The sequence below is a fragment of the Gadus chalcogrammus genome, chromosome 7 (genome assembly GCF_026213295.1).
Source record: "Gadus chalcogrammus isolate NIFS_2021 chromosome 7, NIFS_Gcha_1.0, whole genome shotgun sequence".
Classification (NCBI taxonomy): domain Eukaryota; kingdom Metazoa; phylum Chordata; class Actinopteri; order Gadiformes; family Gadidae; genus Gadus; species Gadus chalcogrammus.
Window position 1 is genome coordinate 15,765,765 of NC_079418.1, and position 27,190 is coordinate 15,792,954.

The following is a 27,190-nucleotide window of genomic DNA, read 5'->3' on the forward strand; positions in this document are numbered from 1 at the left end:
ATTATAGAGAACTGTTTAACTTTGTTTTGTGTTATTTTGTAGGATTTCTGAAGGTGAGCTGAGGGTTTAAATGGACGCCTTTTACAGCCTTTGATGTCTTTCAGAAAGTATTGAGGGTAACATTGACTCGCTGAAGCTCTTGTGTACTGTCCATAAGAGCTGACACCCCCTTACTGGCAACATAACATAATTGACATGTTATGACAATAGGATGTTAAAGTATTGTACTTTGTGCAGCATTCAATAGTGTTGTAATCACATTTTTTTCAGTAATACCATTTTAGACAAATGTCTGAATACATAAAAATACGTGAATGAAAGCAGAACAAATTCTGAATGGAGAACTGTTTGTTCATCTTGTCAAGTTGTAGACGATTCAGTTGTAAATATACACATTTCATTCAAAAGCTGGTGTTTTTATTTCAGTCGTCATACCACCCAAACCATCATCAACAGCTACCATTCAACTGAACTCATACAATAATTTTCCTTCTTTATATTTAGTGTTTCAATGCTTCTAGATCTTGGTCATCAAGCTCATCCCTACCAATAGCAGTCCACCTTATAAAGGAGGACTTATAAGAAACTATATACCAAATAAAACTCACCCAAGTAATGAAGCTCACCCCTGTAAGAAACTATATACTACATGGAGCTCACCCCTGTAAGAAACTATATACTATGTGAACCTCACCCCTGTAAGAGACGATATACTACATGGAGATTGCATTTTGCAAATAAATCTTACAAATGTGTGTACTGTATGTTAACTCTGAATATCCTCCTTATAAAGGAGACTCTTAATGTGGTGTAGCCTTTATGCAAGCTTTAAGTTAATCCGTCTTCTACCTTCCAGTATAACCGGGTTGGAACCTGTCCGTCACGTCTGGGTCGCGACTGTAGTTTCTCCTCACCTAAGCAGGCTCAGGGGTGAGGAGTGGGGGTTTTCCACACGTGAACAGGCTCAGGAGTGTTGAGACTGAGCAGTGGGGGTTTCTCTTTACCTGAGCAGGCTTAGAGACGAGGATTGGGGGTTTCTCTTTACCTGAGCAGGCTCAGAGACGAGGATTGGGGGAATCTGTCAATGTGCTGCAACAGGAAGGAAGGCTCATTGGTTCAATTTCTGGTGGCTTGGATGTTTAGTATTAAGAATGCTTATGCAGATTACTGGTTCCTTCTCATGTGCCTTTGTCGGCCCAAATTGGGTAAACTTATTTTATAAATCCACACAGATTCAATCAATAGTTTGATGTCATCCATTCTTTAATGGTCACAGTTGAAGCACATTATATAAAAGGTTATTTACATTGATAATTTAAAGGGGCAACACACAACCTTTTTTACATGAATGCGCACACACTCATTAACTGTCTCCCCACACACATACACACACACAAACCGCACTGAGCTTCCTCCACAATAGTAGCAACATACATTTAAAAAAAATTAAAAACCATCTAAAACCGTACAAACGTAGTAAAGTGCATGTTCAACAGACCGGTAAAGACATGTTGGGTTCATGTCCACAGTACAGGGAGACGCTGCACTGCTCAGAGGCCCACAGACGTCTGTTTGAGATGCAGCCCTGCTAGTCCCGCCCACGCAGGGCTGTGCTAAAAGAAGACCTCCCACCCAAACCAAAGGTCCTGACTGGGGATAAAAGACCCCATCAACAGCAATGAAAGACATATTACAACCAACCCCCCGGGGTAAAAGACAAGAAGTGACCAGGACTGCACTAAACTCCTCTCAGCACCAGCCCTGATGAGGCCAGATCTCTTTTAAAAGATGGGATACATCTACAGTTTGAATTCAATCAGAGCCATCACTGCCTTGAGAAGGCCCAGTCGATGAGCATCACGAGGGAGGATGATGTGGAACGGCTCTCGGCCTCCAGGTGTCCCATCACGAGGAAGGATGATGTGGAAAGGCTCCCGGCCTCCAGGTGTCCCATCACGTGGAAGGATGATGTGGAAAGGCTCCCGGCCTCCAGGTGTCCCAGCGGCCCATGAAGCTACTCAGCAGATTGGCCTCAGACCAACTGAGGTATTGTGTCGTTGTCACAAACAAACGGCTGATACCAACCTGCCCCTTTCTTTCCTTTTACTATTTTTTTTTGTTTTTACCATTCTCTCCTTTCAGAGTAGGGCTCAGGGCCACAATGCTGGCTAGGCGTGGCTGTATTCATTCCCTCCTCGTTCATTCATTCGTTCTGGGTGTGGCTGTATCTATTCAGCCCTCGTTCTCAGCCTCGCCGGGCTGAGGGCATCACGTTCCTTCAGTTCTAAACATCACAAGGTTAGAGATGCTGATAAAAAGAAATTTGTCATGGCACACAAATGACCAACATTGTGCTTCCATTGTTGTCCCTAGGGGCTGGCTGAAGGCTCGGACAGGCTCACAACCCTCCTACGGTCGTGCTCGGCCTCTGGTGACGGGGTAGGATTGAATGTCTACCAACAAGTGGAGGAGACTGGGTTCGGACGCGTTTTCTTAGTAACAGAGAAGGTATGTCAGGTTTTGTGTAGTTCAAATGACAAATGTCAATTGTGTATTTCCCTCTTGTTGTGCACACACATTTAAAAAGTCCCCTTTTTACATGGGACCGCTGCTTACGCTCAAAAGGGCAAAGGTCACAGGATCTAGACAGTGTTGCGGATCAAACCATAAATGTCAGCAAGAATGTTTTACTTAAGGCAAGAGGCTAGGTTTGTTTTGCTAGAGCAGGCAGACGACAACGCTTGTTCCCATCCCCTTCCACACCGCTGAACCCCCACTAGGGGTCACATGGCGTGGTCCAGGGGGTCCCATGTTGTGTCACATGGTGTGGTACAGAGGGTCACATGGTGTGGTACAGAGGGTCACATGGTGTGGTACAGAGGGTCACATGTTGTGTCACATGGTGTGGTACAGAGGGTCACATGGTTGTGTTACAGGGGGTCACATGGTGTGGTACAGAGGGTCACATGGTGTGTTACAGGGGGTCAGGTGGTGTGGTACAGGGGGTCAGGTGGTGTGGTAGTGGGGGTCACATGGTGTGTCACATGGTGTGGTACAGGTTGCTCACGCTCCGTCTCTTCAGCCTCCTCAGGGGCTGGGTTCTTCCATACTGCTGCCTGGTCGCCATGGCGATCAGCCCGAGTGGCCGCAGCGGGGCGGGGGTGGGGGCGGGGGGCAGCGGTCCCGAGGAGGTGTAGCCTTGGACCCGCTGCTTCTTCTTGGACTCGTCGCTGCCCCCGTGCAGCGGGGGGGGGTCCGCCACGCTGGGGGCGGCGGCTGCTGCCGCGGAGTCGGCCCTCGGGTCCCACTCGCTCAGCTCGTTGGCCAGCAGCTCCAGGCAGCCCAGCTTGGCCAGCGAGGCCGAGCGCTTCATCAGCGAGGGGGGGGTGAGCCCCGCCTGCCGGATCTTGGCCTCCACCTCGCGGACCCTCTGCTCGACGCCGCGCCCCCACTTGTTGGCGCTCACCTGCTGCAGGAAGGCCCCCAGCTCCCGCAGCGTGGCCCACGTCCCCCTCATCACCATCCCGTCGGCGGGCCGGTCCCAGTCCGACGAGTCCTGCTCCGTCACGCCCTCCAGGCACAGGAAGTCCACCGAGGAGAGGGGGGGGGGCGAGGAGTAGAGCAGAGAGGGCTGGTGGTGGTGGTGGTGGTGACGGGGTGACGGGGGCGAAGAGGTAGAGAGGGGGGGTCTCTCTGTCCGGTCCACCTCCCGCTGGACCTCGACACCCGCCTCCTGGAAGCCGCCGGCGACCGGGTCCAGAGGGCTGGAGGGGGGGTCCGGACCTCCGTTGGGGGGGTCTTCAGGCGGGGACGGGGGAGGGAGCTGCGATCTCCGGCGAGTGCAGGAGGAGCCGGGCGGCGGAGGGGGCGCGGCGGAGGGGGGGTCCTGCTCCCGCTTCATGCGCTGCTCCAGCTGCCGAGTGACGCGCTTCACCGAGCCTCTCGTCCAATCCCTGCACAGAGGAGCGCCGTCCGGCTCCTCCCCCTCCTCCTCTTTGGAGGGGGCGGGAGCGTCACTGGCGCTCTCCTTCTCCTTCGCCGGCGCAGACGGCGCTTCCTCCGCCGCCTCCCGCTCGCTGCCCTCGTCCTGCTGGCCGGGACGCTCTGATTGGCTGACAGGCGGAGTAGGCTTCAGTTCTATGATCTGCACCCGGAGCGGGTCGTCCTGCGAAGGCAGTGAGAGAGAACACGTTTAGTTTAGAGGAGAACCGGATTTACTGTCCCCATCCTGAAGGAGGCTGAGACTCAGACGGCCACCAGGGGGCCCCAGAGGCTCCTCCTCCACCACATACGTCAGCCGGGTTCTCTTTTGTCCCGCTAACACACTTTAGCACATCCCTAGAACACATGGAGGAAAAGCTCGGCCTCACCTTTCTGCCCTCCTCCCTCTCCCTCTGCCCGTCGCCCGGCCCCTCCTCCAGGGGGGGTCCCTGGCCATCTTTCAGGGGGCCCTTAGACTGGCCCAGAGGCTTCCCGTCCTGGGACAGACCCTGGAACTTCTCCCTGGCGCTGAAGAAGTTGATGTGGTCCGTGGTCGCGTCAGCAGGGGCGGGCGTCCCGTTCTCCGACGGCAACCCGGAGAGGCGCCGGGCGCGACCCGGTGAGGCCTCGTCGGGGACCTCCGCCCCGCGCCGGCCTGGGGCCAGAGGCGGCGCCTCCAGGGGCCGCTCGGGTGCCTCGGCGCTGAGGGCCGCTGCGGGGGGGAGGCGTTGGACGGAGGGGGGCGCAGGGGGCCTCTCGTGGACAGCGGCCGCGGAGAGCTCGGGGGGCAGGAGGGCCAGGGGCCCGGCAGGGTCCTCCCCTGGGGGCCCGGCGGGGTCCTCCGCTGGGGGCCCGGCCGGGTCCTCCGCTGGGGGCCCGGCCGGGTCCTCCGCTGGGGGCCCGGCCGGGTCCTCCGCTGGGGGCCCGGCCGGGTCCTCCTCCGGGGCGAGGGGGCCGTCGGCGTGGGGGAGCGGCGGGGAGGCGGGCCCGGCCGAGGGGGCGGGAGGGGTGCCGCACGGCGGGAGCGGGGCCCCCCGGGGCCTCGGTGCCGGCGGCCGGGCAGTGCGGCAGGCGTCCAGGGTCCCGGTGTCGGGCAGGCTGGTGGACTGGGACGGCCCAGCGGCGCCGAGGGCCGAGGGCCCCGGCGGCTGCAGCAGCTCCTCCAGGGTGGGGGCCGTGCTACTGGCCTGTGTGAGGAAACACTTTGGTCTTCACACTCACAAGGGGAACCAGATATTACTGAGGAGCCACGGACGCATGGACGGAGACAGAGGACAAAACACACAGGGAGTCAGAGGTCAACCTCTCTCTGCATCCAGGAAAACTAGAGAGCCTACTGACAAAAGGGAGGATAGACTAGAACAGAATGCCTCCACTACGTTTTGACTTACCTACATAAATCCCACATTCACTCTACCGAATTAGATTCAAAACGGACGGCCGCTCCAGCACTGATCATTATCTGGAGCTTTGAGAGTGGTTTAGCTTTGGATGGCCTAGCGAAGCACAGAGCGGACAGAGATGGACTTCAGACAGGAATGGTTCATGGGACGCTTATGCAAAGGCTTTCAAGGTAGAAGGTTCAGATCCACAAGACCTGGCAGAGGAAAGTAGTGATTCTTCCTGACCTGGTTGTGGGGGTCAGAGGGGCCCAGGCTGTGGGCGGAGGGCTTGGACAGGGGCTCGTGGTGCTCGGAGAGGTCGCTGTCGGAGTGCGAGCGCCACAGCTTGTTGTGCCTCTGCTTACTGGGGAGAAGCAGAGGCGAGAGGTCAGGACGAGGAGCAGGCCGACGCTCCCTTCAGGGTCAATGCATTTAGGGAGCGCCTTCAGGGAACTCAAGGGATGCATGCTGGGTAGAACGTATTCCAGCCAGGTAAGCAAACCGGTGTGTCCGTGAGTGTATGTGCTTATATGTGTCTTTGCGTGTGTGTCCGTGAGTGTATCTGCTTATATGTGTCTTTGCGTGTGTGTGTCTGTGAGTGTATCTGCTTATATGCGTCTTTGCGTGTGCGTCTGTGAGTGTATCTGCTTATATGTGTCTTGGCTTGTGTGTCTGTGAGTGTATCTGCTTATATTTGTCTTTGCGTGTGTCTGCCTGCCTGCGTCTCTGTATGTGTGCCTGCGTGTCTGTGTCTGCATGTGTGCGTTTGTGTGTGTGTATCTGCATGTGCGCGTATATCCTCATGTGCGTGTGTGTAACCTCATGTGCGCGTGTGTGCATGTGTGTGTGTGCGCGTGTGTATCCTCATGTGCGTGTGTGTGCATGTGCGTGCGTGAGCGTGTGTGTGTGTGTGTGTACCTGGCCAGCAGGATGCCCTGGTACTCCTCCAGCTGCTTCATGAAGGAGGGGTTGGGCTTGGTGACGGCGCGGAGCTCCTTGACGTAGCGGAAGGCGCGCTCCAGGTCCCAGCCGTACTCCTTCATGGCGTAGGCGATCACGGTGGACGCCGAGCGACTCACCCCCATCTTGCAGTGCACCAGGCACTTGGCTCCGGCCTTCCTGCGGAGCACAGGAGGAGCCCTCGCGTCAACAGGGGGAGTTTTGGGGACGAGAGACCGCAGAGGAGCAAAAGGAGCACATGGCGGAATATCACGGCCAAAAATAGAGAGGAAAACTAAAAAGTTACACATGCCTGCACACAAATTGTTATTGTGAGCTCGTTTACTGCCGGTACACCCAGTATTCTTCTACTCCTGAGAGCAATTATATAGCCTGCGAGGAGAAAGTGATGCATTGTGCGCTTATGAAGTGAAGCAGTACGCAACTGACGACCCATGGCCAAGGCTTGGAGAGAAAATGCTTTCAATAATAATTTGTGTGCGTGGATGCGCTGATTTTAGGGCAGTGATGTGTCGCCATCCTGTTCAATAGTCTGCCCACTGGCCCCGAACACAGAGCTGAGGCATGTGGGCCGTTGGTGGCAGACACCTCCATGGGCCGGCACACGGAGCCTTGGCCCGCAGGAGGCCCTGGGGTGGGCGGGGGGGGGTGGGGGGTATGCACTCACTTGGCCCTGGAGATGAACTTGTAGGTCTCGTTCCAGTAGGCCAGCAGGTCCGTGGCTTCCTCGTCGTACACGCGGATGTTGTGGTACTCAAAGAGGCCAGGGAAGAAGTTGTCGATCTCCCTGGTGACGTTCAGGATGTACTGAACCCTGAGGGCCGGGAGCAGAGAAGACAGAGCTAAAGGACGGCCCGTTCAATGGTGTGATAGTGGTGTCTGTTTGTCGTGTAGCAGGCCGTTCACGGCCTGCTACACGACAATCAGACACCACTATCACAACATTACCTCAAAGGCAAAACAGGTGCATCCAATGTGTCGGTGTGAATATTGAGAAAATAAATATCCGGTGTCTTCGTCTTACCCACTGTTCTGCAGCTCTTCCAGGTTGGATGCGTTCCACTCTGATCCCTGGGAGAGGAGGAGGAGGCAGACAGGTGAGTTGGGACTCGGCCAAAGGGCCCTCCTTCAACAGACTATGGCCACCGTGAGGACCTACCAGGTAGACGTGTTCGAAGATCTCTGTGGGGCTGTCCATCTGACCCAGGATCACAATCATCTCGTTGTCTATGTACTCCTTGAACTCCCGCAGGTTACACGTCATGGACATCTCCAGCTCTGTTCGGATCTGCATTAACATGAAGTCATAGAAATACACATATTCACAAACAGCTCCAGCTTTATTCTGATCTGCACGCGCACACACGCACACACACGCAGTTCTTTGGAAGCATCACCTCTTTGCTGGTGACATTCTCCAGATCCTTCTGCATCATGATCTCCTTCAAACTGTTTTTAATCAGCCGCTCTGTCCTCTCTCTTTCTGTGGGTCTGGAAAATAAGAGGCCTTTAGAAAGTGTTGCCGTAAACTATAAACACATCAACTATAAAGACATCATCCATACATCTTGGGATGCTTGACTGTAATAAAAGACAGCTGAAGTAATGACCGTTTGACTATTTAATGGCGACTGCAACCGTGTCTGCTCATTCGTCTGTATACGCATGTGTGTGCCTTACAGAAGAGACCACACATCTCCCACAAGCACACTTGTTCCAGAGAGGAGTAGTATGAATGATTGAACTGTGGTTATAGGATGGTAAGGGTCAAATAAATACATCCAAAAGCAGCAGACCACCGCTTACAGGGCCATTCGTTCAGCCTATCTTTCCGTCTTTACGCCATGGATTAAGACCCCCAGCGTGAGACCACGACACGACGGGGAGAGGGACTCACACGTCGGAGAAGAGGTTGGGCGAGTCGGCGCGGTGTGACTGGACGTCCTGCATGGCGTTCCACTCGTTGATCCGAAACTGGTCCGAGGACACCTGGCTCTGGTAGTAGCTGACCCACGTAAGGAAAAGACTACCGGGGAAGTAGTTATGGCAACGGGCCACCTCGCACGCCTTGTGGAGCGACTGCAGCGCCGACCTAGAGAGAGTGAGACAGAGAGAGAGAGAGAGAGAGAGACAGAGACAGAGACAGAGACAGAGACAGAGACACAGAAATTGTACACATTAAAAATCTCTGAAGGTCCAATCAAACAGGAAAGAAAAGCAGCAATAGACAATGTGTCGGAGAGCTCCTGGACTCACCACATGGCTTGCACGGACACGGGCTTGAAGACGTGCACTCTGGTTTCGGTGGAGACACTGAAGCCCCTGGGACACGAAAGAGAGACGGGGGGGGCCCGGATGAGAGGGGTCACAGAAAGCATGTGTGGCAATAGGCCGGGACTCCTCCTCTCTTTTTATCCCATCCCATTATCAGAGTGCCCAATTTAAAAGGAGAACATCTAAGGTGGGACAGGTTACCGATTAAATGCCCTTCACCAAGATGTTAGCTAGTCTTCAACCGCACTTTAAATACTCATCTAAAATCGGATTTGTGAAACTATCCAGCGCTAGATGTCGCATGACCCTTTGAGGCTGTTGAGAAAGGGAGGTGGAGGAGTGCATGTGGTGTGCATGATGCGTCGTGTCACGTCTCTCTCACCCGTCTCCATCCAGATGTATGCGGGTGTCGCTCCATAGTGGCAAGACCAGTCCCACAGAACAAGTTAAGCTAAAGGAGAAAATCAAACGTTCAAAACGTCACATTGTGCCCATTATGACGTATAACAATCCCTACAAAACACGCCACGGTTCATCATCGTTCAGTATTATAAACGGCAGGCCCTCCGATCACAAGGTTGAGCTCTAGATGATGATGCCAGCGGGCTTTGAACCCCCCCGGCCCCTGCCCAGGCCCCCAGCCTCACCTCTCTGGGGGGCAGAAGTCCATCCCCAGGACCAGGCTCTCCTCCGTGTCCTGACGCCCGTTGGTGGACACCACCACCATGTAGCGGGTGACCTGGGGGTGGCTGCTCTCCAGACGCACCGCCTGCACACCCCCAGGGCGGGGGGAGGAGGGCAAACGTTAGGACCGTGTGTGTGACTGCATGTCTCTGTGGGATTAAATACCGTCTGTGTGTGTGTGACTGCATGTCTCTGTGCGTGTGTGTGTGTGACTGCATGTCTCTGTGTGTGTGTGACTGCATGTGTGTGTGACTGCATGTCTCTGTGTGTGTGTGACTGCATGTGTGTGTGTGACTGCGTGTGTGTGACTGCATGTGTGTGTGTGACTGCATGTGTGTGTGTGACTGCGTGTGTGTGTGTGACTGCGTGTGTGTGACTGCATTTGTGTGTGTGACTGCGTGAGTGTGACTGCGCGTGTGACTGCGCGTGTGTGTGTGTGTGTGCGTGCGTGTGTGCGCGTGTGCGTGCGTGCTTGTGTGTGTGTGTGTGTGTGTGTGTGTATTTCTCTGTGAGTGTGATTGCGTGTGCGTGTGTTCCTGCGTCTCACCAGTTTGATGTTGTCCTCCGGTCTGAGGACGGTGAACATCGTCTGCAGATGCTGCTGCAGGTCCCCTGGAGGAAACAATTACCGGTAGTCAACATTCACTCCTTCAAACTGGTTCTGCCTGACAAATGAGCCGAGTCAGGCAGAACCAGTCTACATTCCTATTCCCACACGTTCATCATGATGTGGGTCTTCCTCTGGTTCTTGCGGAGATGAGGCCCTACGTGGTGCTTTGGTCATAAGACCATCCCATAGTATAATAGGACATCAGCCAAGGCCCGTTGGACCAGGACCCCTGCAGGCTCCAGTACGACACTCGAGCTGAACTTGGTAGCGCGGCAGCAGACTCGTGGCACTGCCAGACCACCTCATGGTCCCCCAGACCACCTCAGGATCCTCCAGACCACCTCAAGGTCCCCCAGACCCCCTCAGGGTCCATCCAGACCACCTCAGGGTCCCCAAGACCCCCTCAGGGTCCTCCAGACCACCTAACCTCAGGGCCCCTCACCTGCATGTTTGCTGCGCAGCTGGGAGAAGCGTGAGGCGGAGGAGGGAGTGGAGCCGTTCCCTCTGGGCAGGAACACAGCGGCGCCTTTTACCGTCAGGAAACTCTCACTGATGCTGAGAGAGAGAGAGAAAGACACGGATAGGGAGAGAGACAGAGAGAGACAGAGGGAGATAGAGAGAGAGAGAGAGACAGAGACAGAGAGAGAAAGACACGCATAGGGAGAGAGACAGAGAGACAGAGAGAGACAGAGAGAGATAGAGACAGAGACAGAGAGAGAAAGACACGCATAGGGAGAGAGACAGAGAGACAGAGAGAGACAGAGAGAGATAGAGACAGAGACAGAGAGAGAAAGACACGCATAGGGAGAGAGACAGAGAGACAGAGAGAGACAGAGACAGAGACAGAGAGAGAAAGACACGCATAGGGAGAGAGACAGAGAGACAGAGAGAGATAGAGACAGAGACAGAGAGAGAAAGACACGCATAGGGAGAGAGACAGAGAGACAGAGAGAGACAGAGACAGAGACAGAGAGAGAAAGACACGCATAGGGAGAGAGACAGAGAGACAGAGAGAGACAGAGACAGAGACAGAGAGAGAAAGACACGCATAGGGAGAGAGACAGAGAGAGACAGAGGGAGATAGAGACAGAGACAGAGAGAGAGACAGAGACAGATGGAGAGACAGAGACAGAGACAGAGACAGAGAGAGAGAGAGAGAGACAGAGAGACAGAGGGACAGAGGGACAGAGGGACAGAGAGACAGAGAGAGAGAGAGAGGGAGAGGGAGACAGACAGTTAGGATCTGAGACAAAATTTTGATTTACAACTTCCATGTGAGCCCGTCGAGTCTTGTCATGTCTATGTCATGGTGTTTGCCTGCTCAACCTCAGCCCACCAGTTACGCACTAGCCTCGGCAAACATCCAACAGGACATTACTAGGTGCATCTCTCCCCACAAAATGGCCTCCTTCATCTCCACATAGGGAGCCTGCAGCCCGTTTCAATGGCCATGCGTTGCTAACACAATTCAGGAAACCAAAAATGTACCTCTTGAATGTACCTGAAAAATGTACCTCAAACTGTTGAGCATGCAGACACATTGTACGTTACCAGCTTTCATTAAAGCCTAACAACTGTACTCTAAAAGTCTGAGAGTGCATTATTAGCATTATGAAGATTAGCAATAAAAATAACTTCCATGCCTATAATAAGAGTATATGGTAATTAGTTATTTGGGTTTCCATAGTAACCCCATGTATGTACCCTACTAGCAGGTCATGAGACCCGTTACTGGGCACCATCAGCCTACATTTCAAACTGTCAAGACCTTATATTCCAACATACCGACGTGTCAGAGCAAGTAGTTCAAGTAACACCTGTGTTATTTATTTGCTGGCGTGTAATCAAGACAGTCACTGTTGACATGTTCACGCCACTCCACCACACATTCTGGAGTTCGCTTCAAAGAGAACTGTTGACATGTTCACGAGTGAGCGATTCCTGCTTATTAACAAGTCATGCTGGTTAACGAGTCCTGCTGGTTAACGAGTCCTGCTGGTTATCTCACGAGACCACATGAGCAGGGACTGCGCTGATTGTCATTGTACTTGATGCCATATCCCCCACATTAGTGAGAGTCCTACAAGAGAGCCATATTTATTTATTTATTCTATTGATTTCTAAATATTTTGGAGCATATCCAACTCGGTCCGTACCATGTGAATAATTTTTGTGAAAAAAACGCTTGTACACATGGGTATGACTGGACTGGTAGTAATACTAGCTACCAAGGTGCGTTTGGATACAGTACTTCGGTTTAGGCGAAATCCGTGCTCAACATATACTATAGCAGTATATAGTCGATGGTCTGCATTGTAACGCGGCCCAGGGCAGAGCTACGGGAGAGAACAACTGTCTCACTCCTGCCTCACTCTGATCATCAGGCGGCGTGTGTTGTGTGATCTTCTCCCTGGAGATCCGGGTCCGACGAGGAGCATCTGATCCCGTCAATAGCAGTTCATTCCTGCCCGTGTTCAGGAACATCAGACCAGTGCCCTGGTCGTGGACCCGTTAGTATCTATCCACTCACTGTGGATAAAAGTGTCCTGAACGTAAAGGCGGTCCAACAACACAAACATAGGAACTGTGTGGAGAGGTCAACCCGGCAGTTCGGAAACCCGTTGGCTCCCAGGAAGGAGCCATGGAGGAACAGGGCTGGTCTGCTGACCTCTGAAGTGGTAGCCATGACAACCAACCCCTGGGGCTTGTTCTGCGGCGGGTTGTCGCGCGTTAGTTCACGTGTGACCTCGCAGGGCACCCAGTCAAATTTCAAGCTCACCTACATTTGCGTATTTGCTGGTCGAAACCCATCTTGAGTTACACATCCCCCATCACCGATTGGCCCGCCGAGGCCCCAAGTGAAAGACAGACCGGATGTGGAACGCAGACCGGACGGGGACACAAGAAGCCCCTTAGTTGAGTTAAACAGTGGGGGAATGTCGAGCACCCATCCTATGTCTGTCTGTGTCGACCCTAGCAGTGGGCAGCTGCACTTAGAGACACCATCCTTCTGTTTCGATCTCCGTCGTCTTTACTGGTTTAAATGTTCTTACATTAGTTTTCTTCCTTTATCGAGCCCTGTGAATAGCCCTGTGTTGGGTTTGCCAGGTGAATAACGTGCCTCGCCTGATCAGTGAGTCAATATTAATGTCTGACAGGACGACAGCTGAACAACTTCAGGAAACCAAGCAAATACTACAACGTTATTGACCACCGACCTAGTTTCCACGCTCTGCTCTGCGTGAAGGACTGGTCATCTACTGGTAAAGAGGTGTGGGGACAAGGAGCAACGATTAACAATACTATTTGACTTCTAGTCATTTAATGTGTGCTTTAAGTTTTACACCCCTAGCCAGCACTCAAGGCCCGCCCCCAGCCCACCCCCAGCCAGCCGATCAGTATACTCTACAATCCAACCCCTTTGATATGCCTTGACTTGCACAATTAACCACTGGCCTTGCAGAGTTCAGTAGAATAGAGCTCCACTAACAGACATAGGAGGTCCCTTCACTCACATGCTTACAGGAGATTGCAGCCCTCTGGTGGCCAGCTAATATAATGCAGTTTGTTACAAATATATATATATATTGGAAAGAAAGAACAGACTATACTTAAAAAAAAGACCATGGCGGGGGGGGGGGGGGGGGGGGGTAATGCATGAACCGGCACTAATTACGAGAACCACATGATGGACAATTTCAACAGTTGAAATGCTTGTGACATCACGGTCCCTTAAGACAGGACTATTGTGAACACTGTGTACATTTGATACTACAGGGTAGGTATCAAGTCCAGAAGTACATTTAATACTACAGGGTAGGTATCAAGTCTAAATGTCTAGAAGTACATTTTATACTACAGGGTAGGTTATCAAGTCTAAACGTCTAGAAGTACATTATATATTACAGGGTAAGTATTGTTCTAAACGTCTAGAAGTACATTATATACTACAGGGTAAGTATTGGTCTAAACGTCTAGAAGTACATTATATAGTACAAGGTAAGTATTGGTCTAAACGTCTAGCAGTACATTATATACTACAAGGTAAGTATTGGTCTACGTCTAGTAGTACATTATATACTACAAGGTAAGTATTGGTCTGAACGTCTACATGTATTTTTTTGGAAGCAACACGGCTCTTAAATTGTTACTCAATTATTGTCATATACAATTTTTATATGCCAAAATGAACCTATTTACATAAACAATTGAACATTGGTGTAATTGTATTTTTATAGCTTATATACAAGCTATAATATACAAAATAGCTTGCTTAGTATCAACATAACTTTAGAGTCAGGGAGAGCCATTTTAGTTGTTTATTGTTAGCTATATTAGCCTCTTTAGCAAACCAACCCGAAAACAAACAACACAACTTTACATTGTATTGCATGCACCGCAAGACCATGACCGCTATGTATAAATTGGTGACCGGAATAGAGTAGCAATGTAATAGAGTGTGTGTAAGAGCATTTAAAATCAACATTAAAATGACCTACATGGTACAAATAACAACAAACAACAAATAAAAATCTCTTCATGGGCGCAACCATTTTGTTGAGAGCGTCATCACTGCTCTCGGTCTACTCTCAGATGTTCAAAAGATGAAGTCAAAAAGGGGGCGTGCCTTCGAGAAATGACGCAAGAAAGCTGGGAGATCTTTGACTTTCGACTCGGAAGTCTGGCGTTCGAGGATTCAGGAACACACCATATGGTCCCAAGTTGGGACCTTCACATTGAATCAACCAATCAGAACACAGCCTCATAGTGAATTTGCTTACGTTTGCTCACACCAGTTTCCCTTGGATTAGTTTTACATATTCTCAGCCAAGGTTCTCACAACAGGATGAATGATGACAGGGTGGGGCCAATATAACCTCTTTCCTTCCCACCAGGGACTGGCTCATTGCTCCAGTCCTGGTCCCAGACCAATATAACCTCGTCCTTCACACAGGGACTGGCTCAGTGCTCTAGTCCTGGTCCCAGACCAATATAACCTTGTCCTTCACACAGGGACTGGCTCAGTGCTCCAGTCCTGGTCCCAGACCAATATAACCTTGTCCTTCACACAGGGACTGGCTCAGTGCTCCAGTCCTGGTCCCAGACCAATATAACCTCGTCCTTCACACAGGGACTGGCTCAGTGCTCTAGTCCTGGTTCCAGACCAATATAACCTTGTCCTTCACACAGGGACTGGCTCAGTGCTCTAGTCCTGGTTCCAGACCAATATAACCTTGTCCTTCACACTGGTACTGGCTCAGTGCTCTAGTCCTGGTCCCAGACAAATAGAGCACCCCACAGCATCACTGGTTCGGTGGTGGTGAGTTAGATGGTTGTTTGGTGTTGAGTTGGCTGGTTGTGTGGTGTTGAGTTAGCTGGTGGTGTGGTGTGGTGAGTTAGCTGGTGGTGTGGTGTGGTGAGTTAGCTGGTGGTGTGGTGTGGTGAGTTAGCTGGTGGTGTGGTGTGGTGAGTTAGCTGGTGGTGTGGTGTGGTGAGTTAGCTGGTGGTGTGGTGTGGTGAGTTAGCTGGTGGTGTGGTGTGGTGAGTTAGCTGGTTGTGTGGTGGTGAGTTAGCTGGCTGTGTGGTGGTGAGTTAGATGTTTGTTTGGTGTTGAGTTAGCTGGTGGTGTGGTGTGGTGAGTTAGCTGGTTGTGTGGTGAGTTAGCTGGTTGTGTGGTGTGGTGAGTTAGCTGGTTGTGTGGTGGTGAGTTAGCTGGTTGTGTGGTGGTGGGTTAGCTGGTTGTGTGGTGGTGGGTTAGCTGGTTGTGTGGTGGTGGGTTAGCTGGTTGTGTGGTGGTGGGTTAGATGGTTGTGTGGTGGTGGGTTAGATGGTTGTGTGGTGGTGAGTTAGATGGTTGTGTGGTGGTGAGTTAGCTGGTTGTGTGGTGGTGAGTTAGCTGGTTGTGTGATGGTGGGTTAGATGGTTGTGTGGTGGTGAGTTAGCTGGTTGTGTGGTGGTGGGTGTTAGCTGGTTGTGTGGTGGTGGGTTAGCTGGTTGTGTGGTGGTGGGTTAGATGGTTGTGTGGTGGTGGGTTAGATGGTTGTGTGATGGTGGGTTAGATGGTTGTGTGGTGGTGGTGAAGGACAGCCTTTGACTTACCTCCTTGGCTGAGAACGACGGTCTTCTTCCCCACTACCAGATTCCTTAGGAGAGAAAACAAAATGAAACCTTAATGACTTATGAACCCTCATAAGCCTAGTTATCTGTAATAGCAAGGCTGCTGCCTGTTATTGTATTATGTAGAAACTAGTCAAAGACAAAGTATTTGTGCCCTCTTGCTGTGTAAGCTATTCAGCTTTTTAAAGACACACGCACACGCACACACACACACACACACACACACACACACACACACACACACACACACACACACACACACACACACAGTCAGACAAGCCTGACTCACAGACAGTTGCATATATTCTTGCAGCATAGTTAAGAGGACTAGCCTTGACATGATCACAAAACAGGTAATTATGGGTTCATAACAGGAAGAGATGTTTATACTGATTATAGCTCACAAGACTTGACAATATAGTGGGTCTCAAATAAATCTGTACAGTGTTGAACAATTGCAGATAGCAGTGGAGGACAAATTGTAATTTCTGTTCAGAATATACCAAATTTTTTTGTTTCCTCCATCATCACTAGCCCTACTCAGATCCAGGGCCGCAGTTATCATACCAGTGGTTTTATAAGCCTTCCCGCTCTCTGAAGCTATATCTATAAGTATATATAATGTCAGTTATCATTCACATCGAGTAGCGAAATCCACAATGAATGCTAGCTGAGGTGGAGCTACATCCACCACTCAATCCTTTGCATGGGGCAGGGTCTAGAGATGAATGTTTTGCACTGGATCTGATTATTTGCGGAAGTGTTGATGCTTGTGAATAAGTAGTAGGACCTGGAGTTCACCCGTGTGACAAAAGCAAGCCAAAGCAATCCCAGTGCCGGAGAGGAGCAGGAACATGTCTGTGACAGGAGAAGGCCCCCGTCTCTGACAGGACCATGTCTCGCTGACAGGACAGTGTCTCGCTGACAGGACAGTGTCTCACTGACAGGACCAGGTCTCTGACAGGGCCAGGTCTCTGACAGGGCCAGGTCTCCGACAGGGCCAGGTCTCCGACAGGGCCAGGTCTCTGACAGGACCACATCTCCGACAGGACCACGTCTCTGACAGGACCACGTCTCTGACAGGAGCAAGACCGCGTCTCTGACAGGAGCAAGACCGCGTCTCTGACAGGAGCAAGACCGCGTCTCTGACAGGAGCAAGACCGCGTCTCTGACAGGAGCAAGACCGCATCTCGGACAGCCTGGCCAGGTCTCATCAGACGATGGCTCTCTCCGTAAACACTTGATGGAAAACACATGACGCAGAGATTTTAACTCGGCTTTCCGCTCAAGCTTTTTGTTTTTGATCCGTTTTTTAGTTTGGACTATAGAACAAATAATATATAATAATGCTGAAATATAACTTATCTCTGTTCTGCTTGAAGGCCTCAGAAACCTTCAACCAGTCAACTTTAGAGATCAGCCTCTGGAGAAGACTGATTTTAGGAACGATGACGGTTTTTGCATTTAAGCAAATGGTATTGGGTTTCTCCAAAGCATATGCAAATGAGTAAACTATACGTCTATACCTGAGGCTCAGTAGCTCAGCCAAATTTATATCCTGCCCGGAGCCTTATTTACATCACTTATATTTATGAATTTATAGTAGTCTTAGCGGTTAACAATGCCGTCCGAGCCCATACGGCCATGATGCCTACATGTTACATATTAAGTTAGACTTATCCTTTATGGCTAGGTTGTCATGTTCATGCTCTGACCCCCTCTGGGGGTCACAGGTCATCTCCAGACTGCTTCAGAGGGTCGTAATGAGCATGAACATGCACCACTCATTTCTCTAAACTACAGCCGGCCATTACACAATCTGACATTTGACTGTAATGAAGCGATCAAGATCAGAAAGGTTAACTGAAGCTCTGTTGTGATTTATATCCTCAATGGTCCAGTTCTACCACGAACCGTGAAAGTATTCAACCTGAACTTAAGACAAACCACGGTTGGAACATATTAATTGGTCTCCTCAATTGCCCCAAATGATGCCATCCCATATAAGACTTGCCCCAAATATTTGGGTATTCAAATATTTATTTGAACCTCATGGCACATTTAAAGTGTGGCCATTCATGCAGCAGTAGGATCAGAAGCTCCTTCTGCTACGTTCACATGAAACCAGGGTACGCATCTGACCGGAACCATTTCAGGGGAAGAAAGTAAAATGATGCGAGGCCAGCAGAAAAGACCGGCAGCAGTTACGGCAGACGCCAATTCTGTCCAAAATTAAAATATCGTAACTCCTTCACAAGGAGAAAACATGGCTGCTGTGGACAATGAGAAGCGTGTCATTTTTGATTGTATAAGGGCATGCATTACGAGAATAATAACAAATTAATAATTGCATTAGTAATATTCAATTCCACGTCTGCCTGGCTCCAAGACAAGGCCTTATTACTGCTGGTTGTGACATCACAACAGGAACCTAGTCCATTTTTTCCCATAACAATCAGCAAGGGCTACTTTGAAATCAACAACAATAACATTCTAACCAGCAAAGTCAGGGCTTATCGAGGCAAACATGCTCTTCATAATAGTCATTATTATGATATTGAGTGAAACGTCCTATGACAATCATGAGACTGATCCTTTCAAATCACCCAGCCTTTGGTGTCTGCAGCTCTACTGAACAGTATCCCTGATCCCTGGGGGTGGGGCGGGGGGTAATGGTGTGTGTCTGTCTTTGCGTGATAAATCTTGAGCCAGAACTTTTCATTGGAAACATACATTAACGTTTAACAGTGATTATGATTTCATTTGCGTACAATTTCATTAAAGAGATGAAGTTAATTCTGCTGTTGGTCTCTTGTGTAAGGAGAGACATTTGAAATAAAGAAAACCCGGCAAACAGGTTTGTCTGCAGAATGCAGAAACATGAATGACAGGGTCTCATGCAAGACCACATGACCAAACAAAAGGTTAGAGACATTAGCCAGCAGAGGTTAGTTGTTTGGGTTTTGTAGGAGTGACTGAGCACACAAATGCATGTGTACACACACAGCCACAAAAGGTTCCCCGTCTCGAATAAACACTGATGGCTACCTTATAAATCGGTTTGTCTCAAACAAACAAAGTATAATGAGGACTGCATAATATTCTCTCAGGCCCGTACCAAACATCTTCCGTAAATAATATGCTTTAGCTATTATTCTAATAAAACAGCCATTCATCATGCATGGCAATACTGACTTGCACTACACATCTTGACAGGAAACACGTTAATTACAAAATATGCTCTACATTGCCTGCTTAACAACAGCCGTAGACCTTCCTGTGTAACCTTACAGGAAACACTGGAATCTGCGAGACAGATTTGAGTATGAGCAGCCTTTAACGTAAACACTACAGACCCAAGATAGAATGAGTATGAGCAGCTACAGCCCCAATATGTGCAGATTGGGTATGAGCAGCATGTACAGTAAACCCTACAGTCCCAACATGATTGAGGGAAATAACTGGCATTGGGCCTTGAATTTAAATTGTCATGAATATGCCGGTTTCTCTTCCGGATGTCTGGAGGTCTCACCTTCCTGTCTTTTAACATAACAACACCCTCAAATACCGTGGGGTCTGATAAAGGTCTCAACCATAAAACACGCATACGTGTCATCACGAGACACCGTACAGGCGGAAGATTGACATCTGTCCAACAGTAGGACATAGAGCAACATTAGGACTCAGAACTAAAATTCATACGGAGAAGCCATTCTTCTTTGCAGCTATGCCACACTTATTTTAATACATTTTTTACATATTTTCAAATCCCCCATTCAAAAAAATGGACGTATTATTTTAGGATTAATACATTAGCCATGACTGAACTGGTGTATGCGTTAAGCAGCCGTCATAACGTGTATATTGTGTGTTCAAATGCATGTGTGAACGTGCGGATTCAATCGCAACATAACTTTACCCAAGCCTATAAATATAACGAGTTATAATGACATATTCATCTTCAGGAGATTGATTCTGCTATTCAAAATGAAACGATATAGTATACGCATGCGTACAACTACAAAGGCAAGGCACTTCTGACTGTAGCAAAACAGCGGAAATGAACCCAAACCGCGTCGAGGGGTCCGGCTGGGGGTTAGAAGACAGAACGTACCGACACGCAGGGACTGGAGCTGGTGCTGGGGGTCGGGGACCGCTGCACGGTGACCAGCGCCATTCAACGAGCGGGAAACACACACCTGAGAGACGGCGGCGACACGCGCATAATGCTTATGAGAACCAGCTGAGCGCGAGCGGTCCTTCTCTCGTCGCAGGCTGTTTCCTCTCTAGGCCCGTCGTACGCATGCGCACCAACCAATAGCTGTCAATTGCGATTAACCCTTTATTTGCTGGAGGCCAAAGAAGAATGGTTGAATTTGAATTAGGCCTATGTACTTTGACTACATATTACTGAATGAACGTCTCAGTCCCTGAACATGCAAGAACAACCCACCAACTTTGTTCAAGTTAATCGAAGTGGCCTAATTAATTTGGACCTCAGAAAGCGTCCGTCTGTCTGTCTGTCTGTCTGTCTGTCTGTCTGTCTGTCTGTCTGTCTGTCTCTCTCTCTCTCTCTCTCTCTCTTTCTCTCCTCTCTCTCTCTCTCTCTCTCTCTCCCCTCTCTCTCTCTCTCTCACTCACTCACTCACTCACTCACTCACTCACTCACTCACTCACTCACTCACTCACTCACTCACTCACTCACTCACTCACTCACTCACTCACTCACTCACTCACTCACTCACTCTCTAGCCGTTCACCCAGTTGGTCACCAGGCATATCTTTTCTTTGTTTGATAAGTGGTGCATCAGAGAACATATTATGGCACTATAATAGCAAAGGGATGTAGTTTAGAAGATTAATATAAGATGCAACAGGAGGATTTAAAGGCATTTGCAGGTGGGATGTGTGGTTGCTGATTATCCAAAATGTATAATATGCGGTCATTGTCAAACACATGAACATATCCGTGCATAGAAAATTGAATAACTATGGTGCATAATATCCAGCAGAAATTAGCTGCCTGCCAGACAGGATAGGTGCAGGAAAACACGCAAACAGAGATAACAAGGAATAGGAGGCTGGCCCTTTCTGGTCCATTTCCGCCATCTGGTGGTTCATTGATATCTGGTAGAAATACAATCATACACGTTACATCGTTTTTTAATAGAAAATATACTAAGGTATTATAGGTATTTATATGAGTCTTTTGTTTTTAATTATTGTCATCAATATTGTTATTATTAGTTCACGCCTCATATCATTGCTTTTTTCATGCGTCACCCACTTGCTTCGATCTGTCCATTTAAGCCACTACTTTCGCTACAATTTAATTGATTGATATATATTGAATATCTATCGTACGCATTATATAAAAATACGTACGATAGATTAGAAACTTTTTAAAATATTTATATCGGGTCTTATTTTGAGAAGTTATTTAATATCAATGTCAACCACATATAATTTAATGTATCGAATCAGTCGTGTTTTCCTCCATCAGAAAGCGGCAAGATGGCGGCCCCTGGCAAACAGTGAGTTGAAATAGGCTAACTTACAAACTTCTTAACGATTATCCTAATGGTGACCGAGTGTCGAACATACGGCTTAGACCGCCATGGTTGAGTCATAGCTGCTATACTGTCCTAGAAGCAAGTGTGTACGATGTATAAAATCACAGTATGCTTACTGGTTATTTCATCTTAGCGATGGTAACGTTATATTAGCATGCGCTTTGCTATGCTAAATGTAAGCAATTACCAAAGATTGGTTCGGTACATTCTCACGAATAAAGCATTCATAATTGTGTATTCACACACCTTTCTTTCAAATAAGGAGTATAAGTTTCTACTAGATTGGTGTTCATGGATTCGTGGTTCGTAGTAATACGTTATAAGGCTCAGTGTAGGAGGGGCCAGGTGTACTAGAACCAGAACCAATGCAGGTTTGTCAGCCACACAGTTGTCTGGGTTTCATCTAAGTACCAGACCTGATATCTCTCCTATGCTGGCATATGAATTCTAAATAATAATATGTTAATTGTATACATATGTAAAAATATATATATATATTCTTAACCCTGTCCGGGTTTTTTTTCATAAAGATGTTATGTTCTTTCCCATAAGGTATGGGCTGATCCTGTCCCAGAAAAAGTCATTGACAAAGAACGCCACCCTGCAGAGACCCTCAGTGTTTGGGGATGACTCTGATGATGAGGTAGGGACATATTTTGGATGCTTTTATTTTACTTGGAAAAGCCTGTTTACGTCCAACGTTAATTGGCCAAATGCAGTTATTTTAGTTTTTAGTTTTTCTATGACAAGCCTGATCATGCTGACATCCAGATAGAATTTGCAACGTTTCTTCCACAGTTGAAATGTTTTTTGGTGACATACATTTCCATACTGTTATGCCCTTACCCTTTAACCAATAGTATGGGAACATGTTTCCAACATATAGCTGTCTTGCATATTCTGTCACTTCTGCAGAATCCAATCAAATTCTAATGGATCAAGTGATATACCGGCTACATTACTAGCTTAAACACTATCTTGGAAATCCATTCAAACAGGCCTTTAAGATAAGGTTTCTCAGCTGCATAGGGCGCAGTCGGACGGTCAACCAGCTAGTGTTGATTAACTTTTTCTCTTTCCTCTAGACAACTGTTGGGGAGAGTCTGCAGAAGGAAGCTGTTAAGAAGAGGAGTATGAAGCAGGTGATTGATAGTTAAAGTTCTAATCATGATTTCCCATTTCAGCGTAACTTGTTTACTACACTACCTTTTACATCATTATCTGATGGGCTTGTTCGGTTGAACACTTTCTGTTTTTTATCTGTTTTTCGATTCCATGCATTAAAAGACGCGTCTAGAGATGCAGAAGGCCCTGGAGCAGGACAGCACCGTGTACGACTACGACGGCGTGTACGACGACATCCAGAACCAGAGGCTAGAGAGCAGCAAGAAGATCCTGGGAGGAACGGATAGAAAGGTAGCATTGAGAAACCCAATCCATCGTCTGTGTATCGAATACAACTAATACATCCCGCTTACGTGTACACCAATACTGCCTCAGTAACAATGCTCCTACAATACCTCTTGTTGTCCGTTCAGCCCAAGTACATCAACCAGCTGATGAAGGCTGTGGAGGAGCGGAAGAAGGAGCAGGAGCGGCGGGACGAGAGGAAGATCCAGAAGGAGAGGGAGGCAGAGGGCGAGGAGTTTGCAGACAAGGAGGCGTACGTCACTGCGGCCTACAGGCAGAAGCTCAAGGAGAGGGAGGAGGAGCAGAGGAGATAAGAGGGATGCTGCCATGGAAGTACAAAATGATTGGTTTATAACATTTTTTTTTCCTATTTTTTTAATGTCAGATGATGTTTACCAAAAATGTAACATTGATTAGCGCCATCAATGTCCCTCCAACAAGGGCTCAATCTTTACTGAATGGTCAAAACAAAAGAAGGAATGAATGGACAAGAGAAACCCCTTTGTGTGATTTGTGTTCAGCAGCTGCTTGGATGATAAAAATCATAAAGACCGGAGTGTACTTGTTACAGACTCTGTTGAAACCATACCGTTGTTAAGAGGCCATACCGGACTCAACGGCAGACAGGTCAGTCACTGGTAGCATCAACAAACCATGATCACTAAAATGGCTTCATTCTACAACAACTGGTTATTAGGAAAAGTATGGATTTTATTGAGATAAGATATCGTCGTAAGGCATTACGGAGTGACCTGCATTTAAACAGGTGGGAATGCAGTCTTGTGACACACCCCTAGAGGGATTAGGTTCTCAATTGTTAGCCTACCCTAAGTATTGTTATGCTAAAACAAACGAATAAGCAGGGATGAAGAGTTATGTATTTCGTAACTGTGAACATGCATAACAATAGTGCTATTTTTAACATGCAATCTACACAAACTATCTATGTTCTGAATCCTTTACAGAGACTTTACAGTCCAAATCATATTTCTCCGTGCCCAAAACTCGCTAAACCAGAGGCCAAATGACGTTTTAACCTTTTGTTGTTTTTGCCAGTAAAGTTGTGTTGGCATAAATACACTATAAACAGGTAATCTAATGTCCATGCATCATTTAGAACAATCATGTATAGTAGCTAAATTAGGGTTTTGCACGGGAAATATGTAAATTACCATCAGGTGCAATGCAAGTGTTTGGCTACGAGGCATGCAACTCTATTTCCCCAGAGTTTTCAATAGAGAAAACTGAACAATGAGTTCCTGAGATATTCACCTGTTTGAACCTCATATACTTCCTCTAGACGTTTGTATTGGTTTATATCGTATTTATATCTATTTAGAAGCTACCTCTACCAAAGCCTCTCTATCTTTGCTCTACTTCGCTTTATTGTGATCAAATGTTGACCCAAGAACTCATCAGATGTTTTCCTATCGTGCTGCCAGCTGATAATACTCTTGTCTAGGTGTGGTCTTCACTCTTAAATATGACATTTATTACCTGCAGAGATGAAACCTTCCATTGATGCTGTGCTCTAATCTTGGTCCCACATTAGCTCCACATTGATTATTACATTTGCAAAACATTCTCCTAGGTCTAACATTATAGCCCATGTATATGGAGATTCACTCATATTGCTTTCAGCAAAACTCATTTTCTTCAAGTATCAGAAGTTGTGTATCTAGCCCTCACAGTGCACTGCCTTGCAACTGTCCCTTAATGGGTGTCCTCTGCTTTTCCCAGGCCTCAGAGCTCAGTGCCCCCCACAGAGCCGGACCCCCCCCCAGCTGCCCCGCTGTCCCCGTCCCGGGACAACGGCACCCTGCTGAACAGCGACAGCGAGGACGGGCATGAGAGCAAGCCCGGCTTCAGCAAACCCGGCCACAGCTCTGGCCACGCCAAACGCCACTACCGGCAGAGGTCAGCGTCGCCCGGGGGGGACCGATGCCCTAGCAAAGGGAAGGACAGGGACAGGCACAAGAAGAGCCAGCGGGACGGAGAGCGGGACAAGGACAGGGACAGGAGGAAGGAGAGGGACGGAGAGAGGGAGGACAGAACCAGGGGGAGGAGAGACGATAAAGACAGGCGGAAGGATCGGGCCGGCGAGCCAGAGAGAGACGGCGGACAACACAGGGGCAGAGAGGACAGAGGGAAGGAGGACCGGCAGGAAAGGAGGGAGAAGAGTCCCAAGGAGAGACGCAGAGAGGAGGAGGAGGAGGAAAGGAGGGGGAAAAGGGGAAGCCCGCCCGGAGCAGCAGAAGGAGGGGAAGGAGAGGATGAAAGACCCCGAGGCAGACAGAGCAATCAAACCTGAACCAACAGATAGGGAGGGCGGCGGGGAGGGGGAGACCCAGAGTGGGGGCGCGGGGAAACAGGGGGAGGACGCTGGCTCTCAGGGGGAGGAAAAAGCAAGTAAGTTTGCCAAGCGCAGCAGTGACCACACGGTGAGCTCAGCCCGAGATCGCTACCTGGCCAGGCAGATGGCCCGCTCGGGCTCCAAGGCGTACATCGAGAAGGAGGAGGACTGAGGGGCGCTGGGCGTTGTTCTACTGTCGTGTTGAGCCGGGGGGATCCTGGTCACGTCCTCAGGTGCACTGTAATGGGCTACGGCTCCGTTCGAATCTACAAGGGAAGATGGTTAGGTGTAATAAAGAGTGACTGTTGCATCTAGGGACGATACATGTGTGTGCAGTAGTGTAATTAATCAATTGAATTAATAAAACAATACTTGTCCCAAAAGGGTTCTGCTGCGTTTTCTGTTTATTTTAGTTTTGTGTTTAACAACAGATATGGATAATATCGCCCACCCCCAGATCTAGTACTCAACCCATTCAATGTTAATACCAACACATGGCTTTATTCAAGTGAAAGATAAATGTAATGATTTTGAACCAAGTATTCACTGCATCACAGTGGTGGACTGACCCATGTCTCGGCTACACGTGACGCCACTTAGAGGCCTAAATGGGCTCTTCCCTAACGAGGATGCAGGGTGCTGGTGTTGGAACCCGTTTGTAGTTTCATTACACCAAGGCTGAGTATAAGGATACAAACGGATCGGGATCCATGCTGCCATGCACGAGGTATCTCAATGCGTGGTGATGGCTTGTCTAACCTGTGTTTGCACAGTGCACCTAACCCAGCCCGGAGTCTACAAGTCTGACTCTGAAGGAGAGGCCGCTTAAACCGGCCATCATCCACCCATACTCCAGTCAGTTCTAGCCATAGAAAACAACATAACTGGTGTTCTAATTCTAAATCATTAAAAGTACAGCACTTCTACTCCACTTTTACTTTTACACCATTTGACTTGCATGGCAATGCAAGGCATGGCTCGATGGAAGTTTTCGTTAATAAATGACACGCGATATAGTAACTGCTACCCATGATGTAACTGCTATCCATACCGGAATAGCTTTATCATGCACAGCGGACAAAAACAGACAAGCGGACAAGCTGATCAGGAAGGCCAGCTCAGTGGTCGGGGCTGAGCAGCTTAAGGTCCAGCTGGTGGCAGAGGCCAGAATCCTCAACAAACCGGCCTCAATAATGTCTAACCCCACTCACCCACTCCACGCCCTGGAGGTGATCAAGAACAGCACCTTCAGTCAGAGACTAATTGCACCAATGTGCAAAACGGAGCGGTACAGGACGTCCTGTATACCAGCTGCCATACGGTTTTACAATGCACAAAATTAACTTTGCACTTTGTAGGATTTAGTATTGTATTTATTGTTTAAGTATTTTAGCTATATGAGGGAATGTTTGTGTGTTTGTTATGTCTGTCCATACGCTGTTGTGATACCGTAATTTCCTGTAAAGGATCTATCTATGTATCATAAATTGTTTAATAATTAAGTTTATATAGCTTCAGCATCAAATTAATTTGTCTTTGTAAATAAAAAAAAAATACAATTTATTGAACACTTCTACACACTAGTTAGTTGGTTGTTTTGTGGAACACAAGGATCTCTATTGACAACGGTCATTACTGTGTCACTCTTGGTAACTCACCCTTGGCTACTAACACTATTGGCTACGGTTATAACTGTGACTCTTGGTAACTGTCACTTTTGCTACTATGACCATTGGCCACGGTCTACTGTATCATTTTAATTCTGTTAACCTTATTAATGAATGAATATTAAAAAAAGAAAGAAAAAAAGCCATTGAACAAAGTCAGAGTGAATGCTCCGTTTATA

General features: G+C 48.6%; 2 protein-coding genes across 2 annotated transcripts; one reads left to right on the plus strand and one right to left on the minus strand.

The window, feature by feature from the left end:
• Positions 1–17: 17 nt before the first annotated feature.
• On the minus strand, positions 18–20,299 carry ssh2b (slingshot protein phosphatase 2b). The gene is made up of 16 exons (XM_056594791.1): positions 20,123–20,299; positions 15,991–16,034; positions 10,334–10,446; positions 9,829–9,893; positions 9,245–9,366; positions 8,980–9,048; positions 8,580–8,645; positions 8,221–8,415; positions 7,721–7,814; positions 7,483–7,611; positions 7,348–7,394; positions 6,991–7,137; positions 6,282–6,482; positions 5,610–5,727; positions 4,371–5,168; positions 18–4,165 (listed from the first exon to the last, which is right to left on the minus strand). The coding sequence occupies exons 1-16, from the start codon at positions 20,183–20,185 to the stop codon at positions 3,041–3,043; spliced, it is 3,396 nt and encodes a 1,131-aa protein (XP_056450766.1). The 5' UTR covers positions 20,186–20,299; the 3' UTR covers positions 18–3,040.
• A 1,215-nt stretch (positions 20,300–21,514) lies between these two features.
• On the plus strand, positions 21,515–25,724 carry nsrp1 (nuclear speckle splicing regulatory protein 1). Its single transcript, XM_056594792.1, is given in 9 exon segments — positions 21,515–21,542; positions 22,134–22,224; positions 22,667–22,723; positions 22,869–22,997; positions 23,120–23,301; positions 23,303–23,324; positions 23,593–23,618; positions 24,732–25,296; positions 25,364–25,724. Coding segments are annotated over 9 exon segments (1,245 nt in total). The 5' UTR covers positions 21,515–21,522; the 3' UTR covers positions 25,517–25,724.
• Positions 25,725–27,190: the final 1,466 nt, after the last annotated feature.